Source organism: Nuphar pumila, chromosome 3 (genome assembly GCF_984573655.1).
Source record: "Nuphar pumila chromosome 3, dmNupPumi1.hap1.1, whole genome shotgun sequence".
NCBI lineage: Eukaryota > Viridiplantae > Streptophyta > Magnoliopsida > Nymphaeales > Nymphaeaceae > Nuphar > Nuphar pumila.
Window position 1 is genome coordinate 17,745,348 of NC_143251.1, and position 22,851 is coordinate 17,768,198.

General features: G+C 43.5%; 1 protein-coding gene across 9 annotated transcripts in view; it reads left to right on the forward strand.

The window, feature by feature from the left end:
• Window positions 1-22,851, forward strand: part of ABCC13 (multidrug resistance-associated protein 11) — a 255,662-nt gene that overhangs the window by 19,700 nt on the left and 213,111 nt on the right. For all 9 annotated transcript variants that reach the window (XR_016430764.1, XR_016430766.1, XR_016430765.1 and 6 more), the window contains one exon: window positions 12,871-12,940. Coding sequence is in view for 6 of the 9 variants with exons in the window: in XM_089998956.1 (XP_089855082.1) it covers window positions 12,871-12,940 (70 nt within the window). In the remaining 3 variants the exon portion in view is untranslated. The remainder of the gene's footprint in view (window positions 1-12,870; window positions 12,941-22,851) is intronic.

A 22,851-nucleotide genomic window follows, 5' to 3' on the forward strand; every position in this document is an offset into this window, starting at 1 on the left:
CATTATCAGGACATCGTTTGTCGCTCTCACTATTTCTAACAAACTCTTTGTCCTGAACAACCTTAAACTATTCTCATCTCTCAAGGCCTTACGCGACCACCTGTCACCGATTAGGACTCACTAAGGCGTCATGCTTTCTCCGAAAAGCCCACCCTTCCGTAGAAGGTCCAAAATATGATCATGATCTAAAATCGCTAAAGATCTGATTCTCACATCAGGGATCAACATGTAATCATGCTAAAGCAGAAAGCCAAAATCTCAAACAATCTCAGAAGATCATCACAGCTCACCATAACTTTTTATGGTAAGCAAAAACACAAGATCCACGTCGGATCGCTCGGTCCGGGAGATATACGACCTGACAAGGAATTACCGCCCTAGAGGGTATACCTGATATTGGACCATACACTTCCTCACAGGAGTTCACCGACTTTGCGGCTACCCGTTCGTGGACAGTATACATCCTCACAGAGATTCTACCGCTTTAGCCGGATTACCCGATCTGAGAAATGTACAACCTCACAAGGAATTCTGCCCTAGATGGTATACCTGGTCTTGGACCATACACTTCCTCACAGGAGTTCACCGTCTTTGCAGCTACCCGTTCGTGGACAATGTACTTCCCCACAGAGATTCTACCACTCTAGCCGGGTCACCTCATCTGGGAAATGTACAACCTCATAAGGAATTCCGCCCTAGATGGTATACCTGGTCTTGGACCATACACTTCCTCACAGGAGTTCACCGTCTTTGCGGCTACCCGTTCGTGGACAATGTACATCCTCACAGAGAATCTACCACTCTAGCCGGTTACCTGATCTTGATCATACACGCCCTCGCAGATAATCCTTTGGAGATCAGGTCCTCAACAGACACCCTACTCAGTGATACATGCATCAATACAGTCGACTGCTCCGAACAATTGACCGCTCTTGGGTCAGCAACCACAATATGGGCACAAGCATGTATATCAGCAATATGCATCGTATCACTTCACATAGTAAAACAAAACACAGGGTCATACATTCCTCCAATAAGGTTCCATGAACCATGAACATATTATCGCATACTTCCAACATTCTTATCGTGTGGCATAACAATCACATCACATAAAAGTATAAAATCCTACGCATCGTATTATTGCTACAAGGAACATTGCAATCCTCAAATAGGACCTCAAAGCATGCGTAAACGACAACACGAGAACATGCAGATATGGCAATCCAGCTGATTCTATAGGCGAAGAGTAACTAACTCTATCCGCCAACCAAACAAAACAATTGAATAAGACAAACACTCACAACAATGCTCGTAATACATACAATTACCATCAAATGGCTCAGTCCATCAGCAAGTAATTAAATTAATCGTAAGGCATAAACCATTGCATCACAAGCCATTCATAAGCAATCATACGACAACAATTATATCACAATATGTAAGCAGCTTATAAGACAAGCGGCCACATTAATCCTAGTTGCCACCAGTTCGTAGATTACGAGTTGTATGCAATCACATCAATCATAAGAGATGCAAGCCAACAAGTGCTACGTTACAATAAGCACCAACCAGTTCGACCAAGGGATAAAACAAGTCACATGCTAATATGTAGCAATTGGCATAATGCTATTATTATAAGCATTTAACTAGTATGAGAAGCTAGATGTTACTTAGCAAAGAACTGCGTAAGCAGTTTAGCAAACTAGAGTAACGCCTCAACAGGTGGGTACAACTCAACGAGTAGCATACTGAACTACCGAGCAAGCAAGCAATCGACCAGTGTGAACAAACTTTATGTTTCGATATGACTGGCCTGCGGGTATGCGTAGGCAAAACGTAGAAACAACTGAGACTAGTTCAGGCGTCTATTATTCTATGTATTTTCAATAACCCGAATAGCTAGTTGAGTCCGCTCCAAAGGGGACGACTTTAGCCAAGAGAGGATTCCCCAGAGGCTGATAAGCAGTGCCATGGATGCATCCAACTTCTGCAGAAGTGTTGAGCTAACTATTGTAGCCCCTTTCCCCTTAACTCCAATGACCGGGGAGGCCGGATCATTGCCCGTGGGGTGATTGTTAACAACTTGTCCATTGGAGTTTTGTATCGCTCTGTCCTCTCCCTTGACAGAACAACCAAAAGCGAATGGGTGCATTAGGGGTTGCTTAACTAACGACCCATCCTATGTTGTGGTCTTTAAACCACTCAAGCATCTTGCCTGTGAAGGGGAATGTGAGGCCATTTATGTGATTACAACATTGTGCATTTAGCACTGTTTGAGGTCGCACGACCGTCTCATCCGATCATCACACTACTAGACGTGTCGTGCACGACTACAAGTACTCTAGGATGAAGGGGGTATAGCTCCTCAATAGAAGCCTCAACAGGAGTGTTTCACAAAGGCATAATGTTTATCTTTTGAAACAACAGTACCTTGTGCCAACATTATGCATGCGATTTTCTAGAATCTTATCAGCTATCAGGGTATCTACATGCCTCGCATGACTCGATACCGACCTCGATAGACGGGATATAAGTTTCTCAACAGAACCTTTGCTAAGTAGTTCGCTCGAACCCCAACTTGTATGCAGTACTGCATACTCGAAGAGTCAGGATCCTTGTAAGGTATCCCTCTCCTTAGACGAGGATGTAACGCTAGCTCCCAACTCAACTCTCGTCGCAAGAGAGAGAGTGGTAAATGCCCCTTGCATCCTCCACAAGGATGACTTTAAGCCATACGCAAAGAGCAAGAACCTGCACGTCATCTGCAATAGCAAGGCAATACCAACACATATGCAAAAGCAAGAGCCTAGGCGCAAAGCGCGACAAGAAGGTAAATGCGGTAAGCAGAAGTGCAACGCTAAACCTCGACGCGATGCGTGACAGCAAGTAAAAACTGTAAGCAGAAGTGCAACGCAAGATCTCGACGCGATGCGCGACGACAAGTAAAGACAGATAGAAGGTAAAGGGCAAGGATCGCGAAACCGCGTCCTTGAGTGAAGTGCATACTCGTATATATATATATATATTCATTTAATGATCATTTTTAGTTTAATTGAACTTAATTTAATTATCCAAGTCTTCCGTGCAATCTTCCCCTACCTTGAGGGGTGACGGTACTCGTATGTCAACTACATAGGTAAGCACGAGCTCAAGCCATGAAGGGCAAGCATGATCCACCGTTCAACCTGTGATGCTAAAAAGGTTAGCATGCCAAAATACAAATGAGAAGTGGGTCCGGTAAGACCTGCAACAGTACCGGACCCCGATACGAGGGTAGGCAGGGAGCTCAACTCCCTGCAGAATGCAGAAGAGCAACAGAGACAGCAAGATAAGGCAGAGGGGCGAAACCCCCTACCAGAAAACAAACAAGGTGAAGGGGGCAATGGTCCCCGCCAACGTTGAAGAAATGCCAGACAGGGTCGAATAACCCTTACTGCCGAAGAACAGATGCAGGCGACAGGGGGCGTCGCCCCTGTCGACAAAGGACAGGCAGGGCTCCAGCCCCTGCCGACCTACCAGAAATGACAGGCAGGGGCTTTAGCCCTTGCCGATCCAAAAGTTTCAGGCGACAGGGGTGATGCCCCTGTCGTCCTGCCAAAAGACGATAGGTAGGGGCCACAACCCCTACCGGCCAAAGGTAACAGTGTAATAACCAATCTTTTTTTTTTTAAAGTTTGGATTCGGGTCGGATCAGGACCCGGACCCGACCCGGACCCGAATGGAGGCACCGCCTCCCGTGTTTTTAACACAGGGAGGCAGGGGTTTCAAAGAGAACCCCCGCCCCCTTCTTCCTCTCTCGTTCTCTCTCCCCGATTCTCCCTCGTCTTCGGTGATTTGCCGAAGAGGACTGTTAGGCTGTCGCCGGCGACAACCCCCCTCTGCGACCACGCCGACGCTGCCGCCACCTGCGACCTGCCACCGACGCCGCCGCTGCCGCTGCCGCCGTCGGCGACCACCAGGTACGCCCTCTTTTCCTCGCAGTCTCTTCTCTCTCTCCCTCACCTCTCTCTGTGGCCACGGGAGGGGTCAAATCCCCTCCCTGTGCCCCCTTTTTAGCAGGGGAGGGGCACGACACTCCTCCCTGCCTCTTGTTACGGCAGAGGAGGGGTTCGGCCCCCTTCTCTCTACTGCTCTCTGTTACGGCAGAGGAGGGGTTCGGCCCCCTCCTCTCTACTCCCTCTGTCACGGCAGGGGAGGGGCCGAGCCCCTCCTCCCTGCCTCCTGTTACGGCAGAGGAGGGGTTCGGCCCCCTCCTCTCTGCTCCCTCTGTCACGGTAGGGGAGGGGCCGAGCCCCTCCTCCCTGCCTCCTGTTACGGCAGAGGAGGGGTTCGCCCCCCTCCTCTCTGTGCCCTCTGTCAAGGCAGGGGAGGGGCCGAGCCCTTCCTCCCTGCCTCCTGTTACGACTGAGGAGGGGCTCGGCCCCCTCCTCTCTGTGTCCTCTGTCAAGGCAGGGGAGGGGCCGAGCCCTTCCTCCCTGCCTCCTGTTACGGCAGAGGAGGGGCTCGTCCCCCTCCTCTCTGTCCCCTCTGTCACGGCAAGGGAGCGGTCGAGCCCCTCCTCTCTGCTCCCTTTTAGGCAGGGGAGGGGCTGAGCCCCCTCCCTGCCCTTTCGTTTGGCAGGGGAGGGGCTGAGCCCCCTCCCTGCTCTTTGTTTTGACGGGGGAGGGGGTTGAGCCCCTCCCTGCTCTTTGTTACGGCAAGGGAGGGGGCCGAGCCCTCCCTGTGCCTCTTTTCTCGTTAGGCAGGGGCATCGCCCCTGCCTTCGCTGTTTTTCGGCAGGCCGGGGCAAGCCCCCTCGCCTCACTTTTTATTGGCATCGGGCGGGCCTCCGTTCGTTGTTGAAAGGCAACGTGCGGCCTCCTGCTTCCCCCTTAGTGGCTGGCAGGGAAGGGCCTCGCTTCCTTGCCCTCTTGGCTGGCAGGGAAGGGCCTCGCTTCCTTGCCCTCTTGGCTGGCAGGGCGAAGCCTCCCTCGTTGTCTTCTTCGGGCAAGGGTGCGACCCCCTGCCTCCCCGTTGTTCGCTGACAGCATGTCAGCAGGGGCTCGTGGCCCTGCCCCTGCTTCTTGCGCTTATGGCAGGTGCGCATGTGCACAATGCCCCTGCCTTTGCTTCCCTTAGGTCAGGACGATGATAGTGCCCCTCACTTTCTATTTTGGTATTAGCTTGCTAAGATCGTTATTTTTGCAGCTCGTACGACGGACCCTGCTCGCGCTCCGCAACCCGAGCCGTCAATCACGTACATCCACAGACAACAGCAAGCTTGCAACTCTCAAAGGTAGGGAAAGATTGCACAAAAGACTTGGACAATTGAATTGAGTTTAATTAACTAAAAAGGACAATTAAATAAATATATATGCATATATATATCATATATATTTATACGAGTACACATTTAACTCAAGGACGCGATTTCGCGATCCTTGCCCTTTACTTTACCGTTGCGCATCACGCACAGGTTTTGTGTTGCACTCCTGTTTACAGTTCCTTTACTTTGTCGTTGCGCATCGTGCAAAGGTTCTGCGTTGCACTCCTGCTTACAGTCTTTACTTGTCGTCGCGCGTTGTGCGAGGGTTTGCGTTGCACTTCTGCTTACCGCCTTTACTTTGCCGTTGCGCCTAGGCTCTTGCTTTTGCATATGTGTTGGTATTGCATTGCTTTTGCAGATGACGTGCAGGTTCTTGCTCTTTGCGTATGCCTTAAAGGCATCCTCGTGGAGGATGCAAGAGACATCTATCACTCACTCTTGCGACAAGAGTTCAGTTGGGAGCTGGCGATACACCTCCGTTTAAGGAGAGGGATACCTCGCAAGGATCCTGGCTCTTCGTGTGCGCAGTCCTGCAGAGTCGACTTGAGATTTTAGGGAGCTGCGCAAAAACATCAAAGACTAGTCCAAATCGAAGCATTTGGAAGGATGTGACTAGCTGGCTTTGCTCGCCTTCTTGGCTTATCTCGGGTGATCCCGAATTGGGGGTTCGAGCGAACTTCTTAGCGGGTGTTCTGTTGAGAAACCCGTATCCCGTCTATCGAGGTCGGTATCGAGTCATGCGAGACATGTAGATACTCCGATAGCGGATGTGATTCGAGATAATCACATGCATAATGTTGCCATAAAGTACTGTTGTTTCAAAAGATAAAGTAAAGTTGATAAACTTTACATCTTTGTGAAACACTCCTGTTAAGGCTTCTATTGAGGAGCTATACCCCCTTCATCCTAGAGTACTTGTAGTCGTGCACGACACGTCTAGTACTGCGATGATCGGATGAGACGGTCGTGCGACCTCGAACAACGCTAAATGCAAAATGCTGTAATCACATAAATGGCCTCACATTCGCCTTCACAAGCAAGATGCTCGAGTGGTTTAAATACCACAGCATAGAATGGGTCGTTAGTTAAGCAACCCTTAACGCACCCGTTCGCTTCTGGTTATCTGTCAAGGGAGAGGACAGATCGGTACAAAAACTCCAATGGACAGGTTGTTAACAAGCACCCCACGGGCAAAGATCCGGCCTCCCCAGTCATTGGAGTTAGGGGATAGGGGCTACACAAGTTAGCTCAACACTTCTGCAGAAGTTGGATGCATCCGTGACACTGCTTTTCAGCCTCTGGGGAATCCTCTCTCGGCTAATGCCGTCCCCTTTAGAGCGGACTCAACTAGCTATTCGGGTTATCGAAAATACATAGAATAACAGACGCCCGAACTAGTCTCAGTTGTTTGTATGTTTTGCCTGCGCGTACCCGCAGGCCAGTAATTATCAAAACATAAGGTCTGTTCACACTGGTCATGGGTCGTGAGATTCACTTGCACTACGGATTCGCTTGCACTACTGATTCACTTGCACTACTGATTCACTTGCACTACTGCTTCGCTTGCACTACTAATTCGCATGCTTGCTCGATAGTTCAGTATCCTACTCGTTGAACTGTGCACGCCTGTCAAGGCGTTATTCTAGTTGGTTAAACTGCTTACGCAGTTCTTTGCGGAGTAATAAGGAGTTTCTCATGCTAGTTAAATGCTTATAATAATAGCATTATACCAGTTGCTACATATTAGCATGTGACTTGCTTTATCCCTTGGTCGAACTGTTTGGTGCTTATTGTAGCGTAGCACTTGTTGGCTTGCATCTCTTATGATTGATGTGATTGCATACAGCTCGTAATCTACGAACTGGTGGCAACTAGGATTGATGTGGCCACTTGTCTTATAAGTTGCTTACATAGTGTGATATAACTGTTGCCGTATGATTGCTTATGAATGACTTGTGATGTAATGGTTTATGCCTTACAATTAATTTAATTTTAATTACTTGTTGATGGACTGAGCCATTTTATGGTAATTATATGTTTTACGAGCATTGTTATGAGTGCTTGTCTTATTCATTTATTTTGTTTGGCTGACGGGTAGAGTTAGTTACCCTTCGCCCATAGAATCAACTGAATTGCCATATTTGTGCGTTCTCATGTGTCGTTTACACATACTTTGAGGGCCTATTTGAGGATTGCAATATTCCTTATGGCAATAACACGATGCGTAGGATATTATGCTTCTATGTGAAGTGATACGATGCACATTGCTGATATGAATGCTTGTGCCTATATTGTGGCTACTGACATCGAGAGTAGTAAACTGTTCAGAGCAGTCGATTAATGATGCATGCATCACTGAGTAGGGCGTCTGTCGAGGACCTGATCTCCAAAGGATTATCTGCGAGGGTGTGTATGATCAAGACCAGGTACCCGGTTAGAGTGGTAGATTCTCGGTGAGGATGTACACTGTCCACGAACGGGTAACCGCAAAGACGGTGAACTCCTGTGAGGAAGTGTATGGTCCAAGACCAGATATACCATCTAGGGCGGAATTCCTTGTGAGGTGATACATTTCCCAGACCAGGTGATCCAGCGTTGTTCTTGTCGTTTGTATTAGTGGCTTTTGACCCCGAGAGTGGTCATTTGTGTTGATACGTGTATCACAATGATTTTCATTAGATATGGCATTTGGTGGGGATCAACTTCCCAAAGGTTTCGCTGTGTGGGTATGTATGATCAAGATCAGGTGACCCGGCTAGAGCGGTAAATCTTTGTGAGGATGTACACTGTCCACGAACGGGTAGCCGCAAAGACGGTGAACTCCTGTGAGGAAGTGTATGGTCCAGGACCAAGTATACCCTCTAGGGCGGTAATTCCTTGTCAGGTCGTATATCTCCCGGACCGAGCGATCCGATGTGGATCTTGTGTTTTTGCTTACCATAGAAAGTTATGGTGAGTTGCGACGATCTTCTGAGATTGTTTGTGATAGCCAACTATGAATTCATAGTTTCGACTTTCTGTTTTAGCATGATTACATGCTTGACTCAGGTGAGAATCAGATCGTTAACGATTTGAGTTAGTGATCATGTTTTGGACCTTCTACGGAAGGGTGAGCTTTTCTGAGAAGTATGATGCCTTAGTGAGTCATAACAGGTGGCAGTTGGCCGCGTAAGGTTTTGAGAGATGAGAATAGGTTAAGGTTGTTCAGGACAACGCGTTTGTTAGAAGTAGTGAGCGACAAACGATGTCCTGATGGTGATTAGATGTTGTGACCTCGTTCTAGGAACGAGAACAAGCTAGTTGCGTGGTGGTTCACAGCCTACGATCAATTGAATCGTATGCTGCGTTTGTCAGTTGCACTGCTTACTTGCTTTGAACTGCTTACTGTTTGCACTACTTACGCATTTGCACTGCTTACTCGCTTGCCCTACTTATTCGCTTGTACTACTTACGCGTTTGCATTGCTTACCTGTTTAACTGCTTATCTGCTTTAAATTGCGTAACCTACTGAATTAAATGTACTTAATTCAGTTTCCTGTTAGTCTCTCCTGTGCACCTACTAGTTTTTCGCAAAACTAACCCATTCTATGGGTACAGGTGATGATTAGGTACACTACGGCGATGGCGCGATTGCGAGATGACTTCAAGACTTCTTCTTTCTGCTCTTAGCTCGCGTCCTGGACGCTTGGGTTTGTATCGGATTTCCCTTAGGATATCCGAATCTTGTGAGTTTTGGTTCTTTTAGCTAACGTACCCAAAGTTGTCAGCTTGCCTTATGATTTATCAAAGAAAAATCTTCCGCTGATTTCATAAACAAACTCTGAAGGAAAGAGATATTTCTAGTCTCTTGCCTGTTTTTCTGAAAATGTTCGCAAGTTTGAAATTTGGGGCGTTACAAACAGAGAGAGTGAGGGGCAGGGGCTGGAAACCCCTGCCAGTCGATCAACAATAGGCGGCAGGGGGGCATCACCCCCTACCAACCAGTCGGACACAGGCGACAGGGGGCGTCGCCCCTGCCGGCCTGCCGAGTGAAAAGGAGAGAAGAAGAAGATGATGGTGCAGGGAGGGGGCTCGACCCCTCCCCTGACCAAAAGAGGCAGCAGGGAGGGTTCGACCCTCCCCTGCCGTAATGAGATGCAGGGAGCAGGGAGGGGAGCTCGACCCCCCCCCCCCCCCTGTCGTAACAACACATAGGGAGGGGCTCGACCCCTCCCCTGCTAACAGAGGCATCAGGAGGGGGCTGGGCCCCTCCCTCGCAAAACTCATCGCAGGGAGGGGGCTCTGCCCCGTCCCTGCGATTTGAAGGCAGCAAGGACGGGGCTTTGCCCCTCCCTTGCGATTGAGGGAGGCAGGGAGGTGGCTCAGCCCCTCCCTGCGCAACAGAGAAGTAAGGGAGAGAGAGAGAGACGGACGAAGGAGGAGTGTACCTGGAGGGTCACCAGAGCGAAAGGCAATGGCGGTGCTGCCGATGCCTTCACAGAAGAGGGAAGAAGGTGGTGGCCGACGCGTGGGGGGAAAAGGGGCTCCTCGACGTTGGGATTTCGGCGAGATGCGATGCCGGACGCGGAGCGCCGATGGAGAAGCCGCCGGTACGCAGGGTCAGACGAGAGAGGGGGGGCAACAGGGAGGCGGTGAGGGGGTTTCAGGGAGAGAGAACGAGAGAGGAAGAAGGGGGCGGGGGTTCTCTTTGAAACCTCTGCCTCGCTGTCTTCAAAAGACACGGGAGGCGGTGCCTCCCCTTTGGGTTCGTGTCGGGTCCGGATCCGACCTGAATCCAAGCCCTTTTTTTCCCCGTCATTACAGATTGGATCCCTTACTTATCCATCACCCGTTCAGATATTGCTCATGCAGTTCATCAATTTTAGCATGCTCCTACTACAGTTCACATGGCGGCCGTGATGCGAGTTGTGCGATACATTAAGAGCACCATTTCCAAAGGGCTTTTCTTATCCTCTTCTTCATCTCTTGAATTAACTGCTTTGCTGAATATCGGGCCATAGCGATGACAACTATAAAAATTGTGTGACTTAAAAGTCTCCTCTGTGACATGAACGTTCTCATTTCTTCTTCCACCAAGATGTGTTGTGATAACAAGAGCGCAATTTGCATCGCAAACAATCATACATTCCACGAGCGTACCAAGTATATTGAAATGGATAGTCACTATGTTCGAGACGAATTTCTCAAAGGAACCATCACACTACCATATGTTACTTCAGAATATCAGTTGGCTGATTTCTTCACCAAAGCGCTTCCAACTCTGTGTTTTTTGTTTCTTCTTGGCAAACTTTCGGTCTTCTCCCCGTAAAGTTTGAGGAGGCGTGTTAAAATATGTATATATATATATATATATATTCTTCATTTCTCAATTCAAATACCTGATAGGGGTATTTTTGTAATTCCTCATGTACTCTTTTACTTATAGGTTTTTTTTGCTTTTCTTTCTTCTTTTTTCCTTTTTATTTTTAATCATTGTAATATGACCACTAGGGGCCCCACCTTCTAGTCGTTGGGAGCCCCAACGGTCATTATGACCGTTGGGGCTCCCAACGACTAAAAGGGAGCCCCTATGTGGTCCCTCTCTCTACCTTTTCTCCTCTATAAAAAGAGGGCTCTCCCTCTTGCATTGTAAGGGTTTTTTCAGCCCACCTTTTCTCTCTAATATATTTTTGCCTTTAAGGCACTTTACCCCTTAGTGGGTTATTTGCGCACTTTACGTGCTTGTGTTCTTGGCTCCTTGTTTGACTCTTTTAAAGAGTTCGTTGGATCATTGGTGCTTCTGCTATTTTCATTACAAAAAGGTAGAAAAATGATTTGGCAAATATAAAAAGTCTTCCATGACAGAGATGCTTTGGAACAGCTTTTTGCTTACATGACCAACTTCTGTTAATGGAAAAAATAAATGACTGTTGCTCATGTATTCCTGTCATATGTAAGATGTGATTGTGGTTTACCTATAATATCTGGAATTGGGGATGACAACAGACACACAATAGGAGGAGCTTGGAGCTTCTATCTCAACTGCAGAAGAATCCTGCTACTATAATTTTACCAGTACATGCAAAGCTTTAGTAGTGCTGACAGAAGTGCATTAGAAAGGTTCAGTCAGGTTTATGATTTGAAAATACATGATTTAATGGTTAAAATTGTGATCAGTTGTTTCATTTTGCAAACACATTTAATTTTAAAAGTCTGCAGTCTTAAGTGACTGAAAGATAATTGGAACCAAGTCTTTGAGACTACCATTTATATGTCAAGAAGAAAAACCAGTTGAGTTGAATTTACGTGTCTGATTATGCATGGCCTGTATGATAGGTTCATGAATAGATGTCAGTGAAAGCAGAAGAGGAGACCATGCTTTTGTGCTTATTGTATCTTGATCTTTTCTTCAACAGCATTGATCACATAAAATCTTGACTCTTTTTCTTGGCTATATAGTTGCTTTCTCGTCCGTTTTGATCTTCAAAGAAGCAGATATGGTGAGAATCTTTGCTCTCAGTTACAGAATCTATGATTATCCTCTATCCTCCTCTTATCTGGCAACATTTCATAGATTTCCAGATATGCTGCTTCCAAGATTAGCTGCAGTTGCAATTGGATTTAACAATGTTGAACTTCATCTGAAGCGAAATATCTTGCTTTCCATAATCTTAAAGGGGGTTATGATCAGCTATATTCTTCAACTTTTCATCTTTGTCATTTAAGAATGGTAGCTATGAGATTTGAAACATTATTTTCATCACTGGCAAAATATAAGGTTGTGCAGCAATGTTTGATGGAAATTCTGAACGAGTTTATAAGCAAAGCAGGGGTTATCATATACAATACAAGTCTAGATGATAGAATACATCTTAAAACAAAAAGCGCCCCCTTTGGAGAAAAAGAGACCATACATAGAATAATTTCAAACATAAAAGTACAAAGCAAGTGTTGGCATAAGTGGAAAACTATCTGAAAATAAGTACTCGTACACTACAAAAGAAAAATGCACACCGACTATGTAGATCCTGTTCTTGCTACATGGATGCCTGACTATGAATATCAGCAGTCAGTTCTAAAAACATAGTTCAAGAAACAAAACAACCACTATACATTGGGTTTTATCCAAGAAATGTCAAGAAATCTGAATTACTCAAGAGCTAAAAAGCATGAGAAGTTATGTGTGCTACCGTGTTAATGAAAATAGAAAACACAATAAAGGGAGTTTCATGCTTTATTTCAAGGCAATAAGTTCACAAGCTGAAGAAATTAGAGGCAAATTAGGACAGCCTGAGGCTTGCTCTGAGCAAAGTCCTGAATAAATTAAACTAAACGACCTGACCCATTTATGTGGAAATGGAACAAAGTAACTGATATCTCTTCTTAAACTTAGTTTTTTTATTTAATTAATTTTATAGTATTTTCTCTCTATATTTCGATCTATGTAATCATTTCCTCTAAAATGGGATCATTAAGGACCAATCACACATTGAGTTGTGAGTTTATATTACGTGTTTAAATGTAAAATTGCTTCCTGTACTCTCACTATCATATCTTGATTTTTTGAATATTTGCTTCTCTTCCAGGAATCTTGGCTTGTTAGAAGAGGCACTTATCCCATCTGAAGATCTAGAGGAAAATCTTCAAGTAGATAAAGTATATATTTCTAGAGATGTTACATATTTCTACATTTTTGTTAAATTTATATGTTTACAAATTAGCGAAGTTTTTCTTTCCGTAAAGAACTCAGAGTTAATAACACATCTCTAGAGAAACTAGAGCACAAATCAATTCCAAGAACGACATGTAGGAATGTGAGTTTACTGTGTAGTCGCTTGTGTCATGTGAACCTGTGACAATCTATCTACCAGCATATTAGCATATTACATCATAAACAGAATTATTGATGTCAAATCCTTTTATTTTTGCTTTATGCCTTTTTCAGATATGATGATTCATCAATCATTACAGTTGGGACTGGACATAGAATGATTGTAGAATAATGGGAATCATGTATGCACTGTTCCTACGGTTTTGATGTGGATTTTTTAATACCTCTGTGCCTTTGTATAAGGTTATCCTTTCTCTTTGTTCACTTAGATCACATATACAGTGTCAGATTGAGTCGAAACAACTTGCACCTATGAGTTTCAACTCATTGATACTGTACACATGTCTACACCAAAGACTTCCCCCTACCAACCCCCTAACACACACACACACACACACACACACACACACAATCTCTTTCACCGTGGTGCTACCCAGCTGCTTTCCAGCTTCAGCTCATCTTTTAGTCATGGCAAGGGCCTGGAAACTGAATAGTGCCCTCTGATAAGGACGATGCCCTCATAATATATTTTGGTCATGCTTGTGGCCAAATTCTTGCTAGAAAGGCCTTTTCTCTTTTCCTTTTGTGGCGACAACCAAGGATAGAAGCATGACTCCACAGTTTTTGTCTGTTGACAATGATGAAGAGATGTTTCTGGCCAAAAAATGGATGAGATAAACAAAACTCGAAGATAGAATGTTACAACTGTTGAGGTGTAACAAGGAGGTGGTGCTGCCTTTGTTGGACTGCACCATTCCCCATTATTTTTTGGCCATCACTTCAGTGGGAAACATTGAAGTGAGAGGTCATCAATTGTTTGCTTGCATATGATTGGGTTTCAAGTTGTGCACACTCCTTATGGATACAATGTAATATCTTGATTCTTGATCCTAAGACCTCATCTTTATACATATCTTTGCCTACAAAGGTCTGAATAAACATCTCTTGTCTACATATAATGACTCTCAAAACAAGTGTATCACTGACTAGAACAAGAGCATAATCACAATGCCAACGATGGGCTAAAATCACATACGAAGGTGTGAATAAATATCTTTTGTTTATATATAATGACACTAAAAGGTCAAGTGTATCAACGACTAGATCTAAGTGTATAATCATAATGTTACTAATGGGCTAAAAATACACAAAAGTGTGAACAAACATTTCTTGTCTACATAAAATGATACTTAAATAAGAAGCATAATAGGAGAAAACACAAAAGGTAAGAGAGCTTGTAATGAAAACAAACTAATGCCATCAATTTGTACAATGTTTCGAAAGACCATGGTTTCAAAAATAGATAGCTATCATAAATAAATATAATTATGAGCATCCAACATAATAATGACCAAATAAACAAATGAGTGATACAATACACTCATAAAATCAAAGATCAAACAACCGTCAGTTAGAGCCAAACTATAAGTTAACAATCTAAACTGACATAAATGAGATGCACGCAACTCACCCCCACAAACAAACTCTGGTTCAACAATAACAAGGCCAAGAAAAATGATGCATCATATAAAAAAATTCTGCGATGGACACAAAAAAATGCCATAAGAAGGCAATAAATACTCACGAAAATCATTTTCTAAGTAAGTGAGTTCAAATATAAGAATAGAATTGAAAGAACAAAGTTTCAAATCAAATCTAATAACGATAAATGAAAAACTTAGATTGAATATAGTGCAATCATATGCACAACAAGATGTCAATTGATGCAATCATATGCAATGCAATCATAAGCATCGTAAATATAAGCAAGCTATATAAAGAGATAGCTCAATCTAGATTATAAGTCTACTATGATACGATCAATGCCATATATCATTAAAGAGGAATAAAAACATATATAGAGATTCTCAAAGAATCATATAGAAAACCAAGTGCATACACAAGTATAACTAATATAGATACTCACAAAGAGATTAAAACAATTCATGTATATGCAATAATCTAAATAACTTAAGGCTATATATCTTATACAAAAGACATGCATAAGAACAAATTTAAGCATATATGCAGGCGATAGATTTAAGGCACTAAGGGCACAATAAGTTTTATATTTTATAAATAACAAGTATGCAATGAATCAAGAGTCTTTAATCAAGGACACACGTCCACCAAAGATCTAAGTGGATAAACACGTCCATCAATAATAGACAAGTACTAAAGTGAACGATGAGGGAAACACTTATAACACCCACAAAGGGAAAACACAAAGAAGTTTCTCATGATTCTCAACCTAATATGTTATTAAAAACTAAGTGTTCAATATAAACATAATATTTAAATCCGGTGCAAAACATGTAAGATAATGTTCATTAAAGAGCCATGAGACTAAGAAAATAACATAATCATAAGGACCACAAAAAGCGCAACAAGAGAAACACCCAATATCATAACTATTGTCCCAAAAAAAACCCATAAAAGGCATTTATTAAAGTGAATGACTTTCCATAAGAAATTATGCTTAATACCTTATGCACGAATAAACAATCTTATTCATCATGTAAGGCAATTATAAGTGCTTAAGGATCAAATATCAATATAAAAATTATTTTTTCATAAGCTAAATCATAATTTGTAAGACTGTATATGCTAATTTTAATACACCAAAAGTAGAGAGAAAAATTTAAACCAAGTTTAAGCCAAATTTCATAAGATCATACTTATAAATACATACAACACCATTATTTTAAAATTTCTTGAATTATTTTTAAATATATGACAATTTTTCAAGAAAGAATAAAACAAAGTTCTATAATAGAACAAAAGCCAATAAATGGTCAAGCATACAAAATTGTATACATATATATCAAATAAAACAAGTTTTTGAAAAATTAAGATTCAAACATGATTTCAAAAAACATACATATATCTTGTTTCATAAGATTAAACAAATAAACCTTATAAGAATAAGTCCAACAATAATAAAAAAAAATTCAAAGCTTTTTTTGTTTTAATAAAAAGAGGCAAACATATATATATATATATATATATATATATATATATATATATATATATAGATTAAAGAAAATATGTAATGCCCCATAATTTCAACTTGTAATTAAGGAAAATATTTAGAGAAGACCTTTCAACATTCAAAGTTTTGATTTCAAAAGTCAGCGGAAACATATTTTCCTTTGAAAGAGGAACAAGTTGACGATTCTGGGCGCATTAACACAAGAACCAGCAAAATTATTCTTAGCAAAATAGTTAGCGAGCAAAAGGTATATTTCACTGATAGAATTTCAGTCTGTACAAAATTAAGGGTTTTTCCCCATGAGCAAAAGTACAAAGCCAAAATAGGTAGTCAGTATGCCAGTAAGAAGAGTGAGGTCTCGAGCCATGTTGCATCGTGCCACTGGTTGTCTGAAGAATCTAATCGTCACTTGCACCCATAACATGGGTAGGTACGCAAAAGACAATAAGGAACAAAAGCTAATGCAAAGCATGCTCACAGGATAAGCAATTATAGAAATTAATGACAAAATTAACTACGCGTGCAAATATTCATGATCAATTGATTCTACAGGCAGACAACAACTAGCTAAAACAAAATAACTAACACAGGATGAAATTAAGCATAGTAAGCAATTATGAATCTCAAGGTGTGTAACTAAACAGTAGTGTGATCAAGATATTTTTAGTTTCGATATTAACTGGCCTGTGGGTACTCACAGACGCAAAACGTAGAAACAACCAAGACCGGTCCGGGGGTTTATTATGCTATGTATTTTATGATACCCCAGATAACTGATTGAGTCCGCTCCTAAGGGGACAACCAATGTCTGAGAGAGAATTTCCCAAAGGCATTCGTGACTTATGGATGCATCCAACTTCTGCAGAAGTGCCTGGAAACTACCACATAGGATAATTATGGTAGTCCCTTTCCCATAACTTTGATGACTGGGGAAGCCGAATCATTTGCCCATCGGGGGACCCTCCCTGCCTGACGGAGAAACACAGCGGCAGGAGGGCTCCGCTCCGTGACTGGCGGAAAATAAAAGAGGCAGGGGGCAGAACCCCCTGCCTGCCGAAAAATAAAAGAGGCAGGGGGCGGAGCCCCATTGCCTGCCAGAAAAATTACAGAGGCGGGGGCTTCACCTCCTTCCTGACGGAAACATTACAGAGGAAGGGGGCTCTGCCCCCTGCCTGACGAAAAACCCGAGCGACGAGCCCCCTGCTTGACGAAAAACCCGAGCGGCAGGGGTCTCGGCCTCTGCCTGCCGAAAAGCCCGAACGGCAAGGCCGAGGCCCTTGCCAGACGGGAGGAGGCAGGGCGTCGCCCTGCCTATCGGAAAGCCCAGAGCGGCAGGGGCCGAGGCCCCTGCCTGTCGAGAGGACCGAAGAGGAAAAAGACAGTGAGAGGGGAAGGGGTTACCTGAAGACTGGCGCAGTGTAGCCGGCATCGGGGCCGCGGTGGCCGGAAATGCGGAACGAGAGGGCGAGGTCGGGTGTTGTCATCGATGGCGGTGGTCGGGAAAAGGCGAAGAGAGAGAGAGAGAGAGAGAGAGAGAGAGAGAGAGAGAGAGAGAGAGAGAGAGAGTCGGGCGAGGTCGCCGGTGAGGCTGCCAGAGAGGGGGAAATGTAAGGCGATGGTGGAGCCCGACCATGGGTTGCTGGGAAGGAAAAGGCCTGTCGGTCGGTGGGTCGCCAGAGCCCAAGGGCGAAGAGGGCGAGGGAGGAAAGAGAGCCAGACGGGGAGGAGGGAGAGTGCGGCGAGGGGTTTTGCCCCTTGTTGACTCGGCCTGCGTCTTTTTAAAGATGTAGGCTCAAACCTTCTTGAACCCTAATCGGGTTCGGGTCCAGGTCGGACAAGTCGGCCGAATCTGATACGTTGGACCCGGATTCGAACCGAGTCCGACACGTTTTTTTTTGGGTTTTACAAAATAAGTGCTTCCTCATGCATAATGCATGAAAAAGATAACACAAGAAGTACTTAAAGATATAAGATACATACCAGGTCAAGTTTTTCCTTGAATCCAAGCCACACAATGATCATGAATCCTTCACGAAGTACTAACTCGAAGCAAAGAATACCAAGACTCAAAAGAGGCAAAATGCCAAAAAGAAATTCTTGGTTATGATACCATGTAATGAAATAATAGAAAATACAAAAACAATGCCACTAAGGGCTTTACAAGATCACGATCACAAGAGTACGTAAGCACAAACCAATGTCACTAAGGCCTTACAAGATCACAATAATAATGTGCACAATCATAAGTCCACTATAGGACAAAGCAATAGCCAACAAGGGGCAACAACACACGCACTAAGTGCATGTAACACATTAAGGAACTAAATAGAAAACCACAAAATATAAAAAATATTCATCTTTATTGAACATAAATGCTTAAGAGAAGCATCGGTTACAAGAGAGGGGTTGGAGAGCATGGGGTCTATTGGGGAAATCCCAATAGAGTCATTGGGAGCTCCCAACGGTCACAAATGTGACCGTTGAAGAGCCCCCAACGACTCTATGGTGTTTTGACCATATAGCCCATGCTCTTTACAAAAAATCCATTAAATAAAAAGATAAAAAATAAATAAGAGAAAAACTATTCCTAATGAACAGTACTATTACACGGTACAACAACAACAACAACAACTACGCCTTCATCCCAAAACAATATGGGTTGGCGATATGAACCAACAAAGAAAATCATTCTGGGTCTTCCACATGAATCCTTCTCCTCCAATGATTTCTATCCAATGCCATGTCCTCGATGAGGTTCAAAGCATTCATATCTTTTCCTATCATCTCCATCCAAGTCTTCCTAGGCCTACCCCGACCTCTTTTAACTAATATATTTTCCCATTTCTCCATCCTTCTAACTGGAGCATCATTAGACCTTCGTCGAATATGTCCAAACCACCGTAAACGATTCTCTCTCATCTTATTTTCAATGGGTGCAACACCTACCTTCTTACGTATCTCCGCGTTCCGAATCTTATCTTTTATTGTATTTCCACACATCCATCTAAGCATACGCATCTCAGCTATACTCATTTTTTGAATATGATGTCTCTTGGCAGCCCAACATTCCGTACCATGTAGTAAAGCGGGCCTAATAGTCGTCCTATAAAACTTTTCCTTCAACCGCAATGGTATTCTACGATCGCACTACACTCAACCTTTATCCTATGATTTACATCTCCATCAATTTCTCTATACTTTTGAACGATAGATCCCAAATATTTGAAACAATCATCCACCGGTATTTCTTGCTCACCAAGCTTCACTACACTCCCATCACTACTTTGTTGCTTACTAAACCGACATTCCATATGTAGAAGGTAAGGTGAGATGCGTAGAAACCGAGAGAGAGAGAGAGAGAGAGAGAGAGAGAGAGAGAGAGAGAGAGAGAGAGAGAGAGAGAGAGAGAGAGAGAGAGAGAGATGGCTGCATAATAAGAGAACTCGTTAAAATGAATTAGGGCTAATCTCTATATTAAATAGAGATAGTCCAAGGAACAAAATTACACCCAGGTCCCTCATTAAATATTAAGATTCAAATAACCTCTAGTTTAGAAAAACTTAGTTTAGAAAAACTTATTTACTAAAAGCCTCTTACTCTCAACACTCCCCCTCAAGCTGGAGCATAGATATCAATCATGCTCAGCTTGTCACAACATTTTGAGAAATTTGGTCTTGCCAGGGCTTTGATAAAAACATCAGCTACTTGATCTTCGGAAGATACATGATCGGTGCAGATATACCCAGCCTGAACCAAGTCGCGAACATAGTGATAGTCAACTTCAATATGTTTAGTCCTTTCATGAAACACTGGGTTGTTGGCAATATATGTAGCAGCCCTATTGTCACACATCATCAACATAGGTAGGGATACTTTCTCCTGAAGTTCGGTCAAGACTGATTTTACCCACATAATCTCAGCTGCAGTCTGGGCCATTACTCGGTATTCAGATTCAGCACTCGACCTGGCTACAACGGTTTGTTTCTTACTCCTCCAGGTAACAAGATTTCCTCCCACAAACACACAAAATCCAGATGTTGACTTCCTATCTTCAACAGATCCTGCATAATCTACGTCAGTGTAAGCAACAACGTCCAAAGATGGATTTCGTTGAAACAACAGACCTTTACCAGGAGATGCCTTTAAGTACCGAAGAACCATCATAGCTGCATCCCAGTGAATTTTTGTAGGTTTGTCCATGAACTGACTGATTTTACTTACAGCTAATGAAATGTCAGGTCTAGTAACAGTCACATATAGCAACTTACCCACCAAGGATCTAAAGCTGGCACTATCCACATACTCAGACTTCTCATTGAACATGTGAGTTTTGGGATCCATTGGAATATTAGCTGGCTTAGCTCATAGCATTCCAGTCTCTTTTAATAAGTCCAACACATACTTTCTTTGAGACAACACTAAGCCCTCTTTGTTTCTTGCAACTTCGATACCCAGAAAATATCGAAGGTGACCAAGATCTTTAGTAACAAAGTGTTTCTGAAGATGATCTTTTGTGGCAGAAATATCTTGGGCACTGCTACCTGTTAATATGATGTCATCGACATATACCACCATAACAACAATTCCAGCACTGGTTTTCTTGATAAACAAGGAGTGATCTGAAGCTGACCTGACAAAGCCAAAACTCGACATTACCTCAAATAATTTGTGAAACCATGCCCGCAGACTCTGCTTCAGGCCATAAATGGCCTTCTTCAACTTGCACACCTTCTGACACTCCCCCTGAACCTCGAAGCCTGGGGGTTGTTGCATGTAGACAGTTTCATTCAAATCCCCATACAAAAAGGCATTCTTGACATCCAACTGAAACAGGGGCCATCCATGGTGCACAGCAACAGAAAGAACGAGACGAATAGTGCCAAGACGAGCAACTGAGGAGAAAGTTTCAAAAAAGTCAACACCATACGTCTGAGTGTAGCCTTTTGCAACCAACCGGGCTTTGTATCGTTCAATCGACCCATCCGAGTTATATTTAATGCTATATACCCATTTGCAGCCTACAATATCTGCATCTGTGGGAGGATCAACCAAGTCCCAAGTGCTTCGAGACTATAGGGCATCCATCTCATCACACATAGCCTGCATCCAGTTGGAGTCGACTAGAGCTTGACTGTGATGAAGCAGAACAAAGGAGGCAGACAGAGCAAAAATAAAATTCTTCATAGATGCCCCAAGATTAACTTCTGATACAAATTGCGAGATGGGATAAAGAGTGCACTGTCTCTTTCCCTTGCGCAGAGCAATGGGAAGATCATCATCAGATGTAGGGACAACAGTATGCTCAGAAATACTTACCTGAGGAGAAGGAGGTGATGGCGACATGGAGGTAGGAGGAACTCTGTGAGTGTATACTATGGGAGGGTTTCGGAAGCGAGACACACCTGACGATGGAGACAAGGACTGAGGAGAAAGCGACTCTAACAGAAAGGGAGGAATCGACAGAGGAAGGATATCACCAAGGCTCTCCTGTAGTCTTGGAGTAGTACTTGAAAAATAAGGAATAGACTCAAAGAAGGTAACGTCCGCACTGACATACTCTTTATGAGATATAGGGTCATAGCAACAATATCCTTTTCGGTTCTTAGGATACCCAAGGAAAACACATTTAATAGACTGCGCAACAAGTTTATCTCGATCAGGACCCAACTTATGCACAAAACACACACATCCAAAAACTTTAGGGGGGATAGAAAAGAGAGGAGCCTCTGGATGGAGAATTTGAATTGGGATATGGTCTTCAACAGAGCTTGACGACATGCGATTTATAAGAAACCCGGCTGTCAAAACCGCATCGCCCAGCAGGCATATTGGATTGAATCATAAGGCACCGAGCAACATTAAGGATTTGTCTATGTTTCCTCTCAGCCACCCCATTTTGCTGGGAGGTATGGGGACATGTAAATTGAGGTTGAATCCCATTAACAGAGTAGAATTGAAATAAGTCTTTGGATTTGAACTCAAGAGCATTATCAGTGCGATCAATTTTAACACATACGTCAAATTGAGTTTTTATCTCTGCAATTAAAGATTTAAGAATGACAGGACCTTGAGACCGATCTTTTAACAGGAACACCCACGATAGCCTTGAGAAGTCATAAACAATAACTAGATAATAACGACACTGAGACCTATTCGGAATCCTACTCGGACCCCACACATCTACATGAAGAAGATCAAACAATCCTTGACTTGACGGACTCTGACTGGAGGGAAAAGAGCTTCGACAATGTTTTCCCAATTGACATGTTTCACACTGAAAAGAAACTGAGGGAGGTATATGAGGAATGACACGCCGAAGTTTTGTCACTGGAAGGTGACCCAAACGATGATGCCACAATAGAGGACTTGAGGATGATGTAACAACAGAATAGGCCGAAACCTCTGATTGGTGTAGGAAATACAGACCACCTTCCTCATAGCCGCCACCAATCCTTCTCCCTGTCAGCAAGTCCTGAAAGGTGCACCCCATAGGATAAAAAATCACTCTACAATTCAAATATTTTGTCATTCGACTAACGGATAATAAATTCTGTGGAAACGAAGGAGCATGAAGAACATGCGACAATTGAAGAGTAGGGGTAATAGACATGTTTCCCTGCCCTACAATTGGGGAAGAGCTACCATCAGCAAGACGTACCCCTTTTTGACCAGTCACAGGTTTTAAACTCAAAAAGTTACTCGAATTTCCGCACCTGACCAGTGGCTCCAGAATCAATGATCCAC